The 6,561-nt window shown below is 48.7% G+C and overlaps 1 protein-coding gene across 4 annotated transcripts in view; it reads left to right on the top strand.

Annotated features, from left to right (window-relative positions):
* The window catches only part of UBOX5 (U-box domain containing 5), a 62,974-nt gene extending 57,301 nt beyond the window's left edge, over positions 1–5,673 (top strand). For 3 of the 4 annotated variants that reach the window (XM_026455208.1, XM_026455210.1, XM_026455209.1), the window contains one exon: positions 5,149–5,673. In XM_026455208.1, coding sequence (XP_026310993.1) covers positions 5,149–5,486 — 338 coding nt within the window. In that variant the 3' untranslated portion in view covers positions 5,487–5,673. The remainder of the gene's footprint in view (positions 1–5,148) is intronic. The other variant, XM_026455207.2, reaches the window with a different exon arrangement.
* Positions 5,674–6,561: the final 888 nt, after the last annotated feature.

The raw sequence follows: 6,561 nt of genomic DNA on the forward strand, positions 1-6,561 counted from the left end.
TCCTTCCTTCCTTCCTTCCTTCCTTCCTTCCTTCCTTCCTTCCTTCCCTCCCTCCCTCCCTCCCTCCCTCCTTCCTTCCTTCTTTCCTTCCTTCCTTTGAGATGAAGTCTCACTGTGTCACTCAGGGTAGAGTGCAGTGGTGTGATCTCAGCTCACTTCTGCCTCCCGGGTTCAAGCAATTCTCATGCCTCAGCCTCTGGAATAGCTGGGACTACAGGTGCGTACCACCACACCTGGCTGATTTTTGTATTTTTAGGACAGAGTCTTACTCTGTTACCCGGCCAAGAAATTCTTTATATTCCAAAATTACTTTGCACTCTGAAAGATACCAGCCTTCCTCATCTCCTCATAATCCTTCATGGAATCATCATTTCTGTAGAAATCTGTGTGAGCCGGGTATGGTGGCTTACTCCTGTAATCCCAACACTTTGGGAGGCCGAGGCAGGCGGATCATGAGATCAAGAGATCGAGACCATCCTGGCCTTTCTTCTTTCAGCTGCAGCAAACTTAGCTGCAACCCCCAGGAACACAATGAATGCTCCAACAATATGAAACCTCAGACACCTGGCCAGAGGGCTGCTCATCTGAGGTTTTGTCAAAGCACCAGAAGCCATGGTAGTGGTTGTCCTTGATAGGTATGTCAGCTTCAACACCAGTGTCTTTCCTGCCTGGTGGAGAAATGGATCACTGTGTTCTGTTTGTTAGAAGCAAGTCTCTAAGTCCAGCCCACTCAAGGGGAGAGGATACCCAAGAACATGAATATCAGGAGGTAGGGTTTACCTGGAGACATTTCAGAAACCCTCTTCTAGCACTGATTCCTATTTTATTGAGTATTTTTATCCAGGATTGGGGAATCAAACTTTGTTTCATGCTTTTCAGTATCAGTGGAAATTATATTATTATTATTATTATTATTTTTTGAAACAGAGTTTTGCTCTTGTCGCCTAGGCTGCAGTGCAGTGGCACAATCTCAGCTCACTGCAACCTCTGCCTCTCGGGTTCAGGCTATTCTCCCACCTCAGCCTCCTGAGTAGCTGGGATAACAGGCATGCGTCACCATACCGGCTACTTTTGTATTTTTAGTAGAGATGGGGTTTCACTATGTTGGCCAGGCTGTTCTCGAACTCCTGGCCTCAGGTGACGCACCCACCTCAGCCTTCCAAAGTTCTGGGATTACAGGCTTGAGCCACTGCGCCTGGCCCCTCAGATCTTTTAATGTAATAAAATATGTTAATAGGTTTTCTAATAGTGCACCATTCTTACATTTGTAGAGTAAACTCCATTTGGTCATGAACTTTTAATGTTAATAGTTTTCTGTTTTGTTTTTGTTTTGAGACGGAGTCTCACTCTGTCACCCAGGTTGGAGTGCAGTGGTATGATCTCACCTCACTGCAACCTCTGCCTCCTAGGTTCAAGCTATCCTCCCACCTCAGTCTCCCAAGTAGCTGGGATTACAGGCGCCTGTCACTACACCCGGCTAGTTTTTTGTATTTTTTTTCTTTTTTTGAGACAGAGTCTTGCTCTGTTGCCCGGGCAGAGTGCAGTGGCCCAATCTCGGCTCACTTCAAGCTCCGCCTCCCAGGTTCACACCATTCTTCTGCCTCAGCCTCCCGAGTAGCTGGGACTACAGGCATCTGCCACCACGCCCAGCTAATTGGTTTTTGTATTTTTAGTAGAGACGGGGGTTTGCCATGTTGGCCAGGCTGGTCTCGACCTCCTGACCTCAGGACACCCGCCCACCTCGGCCTCCCAAAGTGCTGGGATTACAGGCATGAGCCCCGCGCCTGGCCCCTCAGATCTTTTACTGTAGTAAAATACATAATAGGTTTTCTGATACTGCACCATTCTTACATTTGTAAACTCCATTTGGTCATGAATATTTTAATGTTAATGGTTGTTTTTTTTGTTTTGTTTTTGTTTTGAGACAGAGCCTCGCTCTGTCACCCAGGTTGGAGTGCAGTGGTGTGATCTCGGCTCACTGCAACCTCTGCCTCCCAGGTTCAAGCGATTCTGCCGCCTGACCCTCCCAAGTAACTGGGATTACAGGTGCCTGTCACCACACCCGGCTAGTGTCTTGTATTTTTAGTAGAGACGGGGTTTCACCATGTTGGCCATGGAACTCCTGATCTCAAGCGATCCGTCTGCCTCAGCCTCCCAAAGTGCTGGGATTACAGGCATGAGCCATAGTGCCCAGCGTGTTAATGGTTTCTTTTTTGTTTTGTTTGTTTTTTTTTGGAGACAGTCTCTCTGTTGCCTAGGCTGGAGTGCAGCAGTGATGCAATCTCTGCTCACTGTGACCTCTGCTGCTGGGATTTAAGTGATTCTCCTGCCTCAGCCTCCTGAGTAGCTAAGACTACAGGTGCATAGCACCATAGCCGGCTACTTTTTTTTTTTTTGAGATAGAGTCTCGCTCTGTTGCCCAGGCTGGAGTGCAGTGTCACAATCTCGGCTCACTGCAACCTCCGCCTACCGGATTCAAGTGATTCTCCTGCCCCAGCCTCCCGAGTAGCTGGGATTACAGGCGCTTGCCACCACGCCTGGCTAATTTTTGTATTTGTAGTAGAGATAGGGTTTCACCATGTTGGCCAGGCTGGTCTCGAACTGCTGACCTCAGGTGATCCGCCCGCCTTGGCCTCCCAAAATGCTGGAATTACAGGCGCGAGCCCCCTAACGTGGCCAATTTTTTTGTATTTTTTAGTAGGGATGGGGTTTTGCCATGTTGGCCAGGCTGGTCTCGAATTCCTGACCTCAGGTGATCTGCCTGCCTCAGCCTCCCAAAGTGCTGGTGGCTCACAGGCGTGAGCCACCATGCCCAGCCTTGTTAATTTTTTTTGTTTGTTTGTTTTGGTAGCGACGGAGTCTCACTCTATCACCCAGGCTGGAGTGCACTTGTGCAATCTCAGCTCACTCCAACCTCTGCCTCCTGGAGTCTAGCAATTCTCCTGCCTCTGCCTCCCTAGTAGCTGGGACTACAGGCACACGCTGCCACGCCTGGCTAATTTTTTGTATTTTATTAGAGACAGTGTTTCACCATGTTGCCCAGGCTGGTCATGAACTCCTGAGCTCAGGCAATCCACCTGCCTTGGCCTCCCAAAATGCTGGGATTACAGGCATGAGCTGTAGTACCTGGCCCCTGTTAATAGTTTTTAATGATTCTGTTTGCTAGTGTTAGGATTTTTGTATTCATTAGTGAGGTTGGACTGTAGTGTGTGTGTGTGTGTGTGTGTGTGTGTGTGCCATCTTTGGTCAGGTGTTATCAATTTATTTTTTTGTTCCATAGGAAGAATTTAGAATTTTTTCTTTTCTGTGCTCTGGAACAATTGAATAGTATTGGAGTACCCACTCTGCCTGTCTAGTAGAAGTCCCTGTGATTGTCAGTGCCTGGTGCTTGTGGAGGGTAGCTCTTTGACACCTTTTCTTTCTCTTTCTTTCTTTTCTTTTCTTCCTTTCCTTTCTTTTCCTTTCCTCTCTTCTCCTTTCCTTTCCTTTCCTTCTTTTCTTCCTTTCCTTCCCTTTTTTTTTTTTTTTTTTGAGATGGAGTCTCACTCTGTCACCCAGGCTGGAATGCAGTGGTGTGGTCTTGGCTCACTGCAACCTCTGCCTCCTGAGTTCAAGCGATTCTCCTACCTCAGCTTCCTGAGTAGCCGGGATTACAGGCACACACCACTATGCCTGGCTAATTTTTGTATTTTCAGTAGAGACAGGATTTGGCCATGTTGACCAGGCTGGTCTTGAACTCCTGACCTCAGGCGATCTGCCTGTCTCAGCCTCTCAAAGTACTGGAATTACAGGTGTGAGCCACTGTGCCTGGCCTGGCAGCCTTTTCTTTTTCCTTATGGAAATTATTCTGTTTAGAGTTGATCATTCTTTTAGTTTCCTATGTTCTTCTAAAAGACTATGCAAATAGTATGCTTAATGTTTATTTCTGTGTCTTTGATTTTAAGAGTAAAGTCTAGTTAACATGACCTTCAGAAACTCCTGGAAGCATCTGAGATGCAGTGGGGTGGAACAAGGAAAAACGTCCTTAGACATCAGTGTCAGTTTGTGGAGGTCTCAGTCCTGTTGGCCTTGACAGACTTGGTGACTTAGGACCACGCTGACTAGAGCTCCTTCAAAGCCCTAAACTGATGTCCTGTGTCCTGCTAACAGTGGACAGAAGGTTCCATTCCCCTCTTTGGGACAGCATTGCAAATTTTGCTGCCAGGCAGGTCCCTGGGCTTTTCTTGGGCAGCTATCCCCCTATCCCTTTGGCCTTCACCCTCATTCCATGGCTTGGCTTTCTGTTGATCCTACACTGAAGGTCCCCTAAATTGTGGCATGGTCAACGTGGGGTCTTAGTTCTATTCGGTAATAACTGCTTTGTTTTACTTAACAGGGAAGAGAGGACATGAACACCTAGAAAATGCAGATGAACCCCCTTGGGGGGTGGTGGGGTGCCCAGAAGGGTGGAGTTAGGGAAAGAGAAAACTAAGGCTGCTGGGGAGAGAATGGGGGCCAGGGAGCAGGAGTTCAAAGCTGGCATTTGCTTGCCCCAGTTATTTTCTTGGCCAGCAAGGAGGCCTATAGAAAGGAGGCTGGGCACTGTGGCTCACGCCTGTAATCCCAGCACTTTGGGAGGCCGAGGCAGGCAGATCACGAGGTCAGGAGATCTCCTGGCCAACATGGTGAAACTCCGTCTCTACTGAAATACAAAACATTAGCCAGGCATGGTGGCGCACGCCTGTAGTCCCAGCTACTTGGGAGACTGAGACAGGGGGATCACTTGAACCCAGAAGGCGAAAGTTGCAGTGAGCTGAGATGGCACCCCTGTACTCCTCGGCCTGGGCGACAGACCAAGAATCCGTCTCAAAAAAAAAAAAAAGGAGGGTGCAGTTCTGCAGTTGAGCCACGAGGTGGCTCATGCCTGCCTAGCAGTTTCTCCAGGAGAAGAAAACCCTGAAGCAGGTGAAATGGGCAGGAATTGCCAGGGTTCCTAGGGCTTTACCTCCCGGTGTTCTGTCATGGTCTGCCAGTAGACATTAGAATGGAGTTTCATTACATTGATGTGTGAGATTGGAGGTGCCGTTTTTATAGCCTTCGAAGGACTTGGGGCTGTTCTCTTTTGCGGAGCCTGTCCCTGGATGTTGTGCTGTGCGCATCTCTCAACAGGTCCACTGTCCCACGAGCAGAGGCTGTCACAAAGCTTGGAAATTGCCTTGGCATCCACCCTTGGCTCCATGCCCTCCTTCACGGCACGGCTGACCAGGGGACAGCTCCAGCACCTTGGCACAAGAGGGAGCAGCACTTCCTGGAGGCCTGGCACCAGCTCAGGTAACATGGGCCCCGCCATCTCCTTGGAGCCTTGGAATGGGTGGTCTGTTTTCTGTCTCTGGATGCTGGGCCAAGTACCTGGGGGCTCTGTGGACCTGCCTGGCCAGCCTCCCTTTCAGTTCCAACACCCAGCCTGGGAGAGAACCTGTTCTCTTGCCTTTTCCAGGGGTAGTTGAGGGGCTGCCTATGAACTTAAGCTCCTCACAAGAAAAGCTTTCTTTAGTCAATCCTTAGTGATTCTGTGGATGTAGGGCTTGGCCAGCCTCTGCTGTGTTTCCTTGTGAGATCTACTGTTAATTATTTTCTCCTGAGGATTTTTGTTTCTCTTTTTTTTTGGTTGTTATTTATTTATTTATTTATTGAGACTGTGTCTTGCTCTGTTGCCCAGGATGGAGTGGCACAGTCTCAGCTCACTGCAACCTCTGCCTCCGGGATTCAAGCTATTCTGCTGCCTCAGCCTCCTGAGTAACTGGGATTACAGGCGCCCACCACCACGCCTGGCTAATTTTTTTGTATTTTTAGTAGAGACGGGATTTCACCATGTTGTCCAGGCTGGTCTCGAGCTCCTGACCTCGTGATTTACCCGCCTCAGCCTCACAAAGCTCTGGGATACAGGAGTGAGCCACCATGCCTGGCCTTTTTTGTTATTTTTTCTCATCTAGTCTGTCTCCCATCTGACATCCAGGGTACTTTATGTAAATGTAAAGAGAGGTTTGGTTGGGTTTGTTGTCCTCATCCCTTCAGATTAACACTTCCATCAGTGTCTTAGAAAGAGCAGTGGCAGCTTATGGGCCAATTTTGCCTAAAATGAACCTTGGTCCCCACTGTATGCCAGAATCTATTAGGATACAAAGCAAGAGAAACTGATTGCAGCATGAGGCATTTTTTATGAGATGGAGCCCATGCTGTGCGAAACGCCTTCTCTCTTGGCTTTTAGGCTGTTTTGCTTCTTTTCTCCTATCTTCGGTGGTCCCTCTTCAGTTTCCATTGCCAATTGCCTTCTCTACCAGCTCTGGCTCTGGACTCTCTAATCTCAATACTCTCTGTTACGCAAGTGAGAACCCACGTCGCTGGCGACTGCCCATGTTTCCCTGCTGCTTTTGCCTCTCCTTGGAACTAATCCTGCCACCCTGACAGCACTCAGCATCCTCTCTCTTTTTTCTTTTTTTAAGATGGAGTCTTGCTCCTGTTGCCCAGGCTGGAGTGCAATGGCGCAGTTTCAGCTTACTGCAGCTTCCGCCTCCTGGGTTC

The sequence above is a fragment of the Piliocolobus tephrosceles genome, chromosome 20, assembly GCF_002776525.5.
Source record: "Piliocolobus tephrosceles isolate RC106 chromosome 20, ASM277652v3, whole genome shotgun sequence".
In the NCBI taxonomy this organism is placed as follows: domain Eukaryota; kingdom Metazoa; phylum Chordata; class Mammalia; order Primates; family Cercopithecidae; genus Piliocolobus; species Piliocolobus tephrosceles.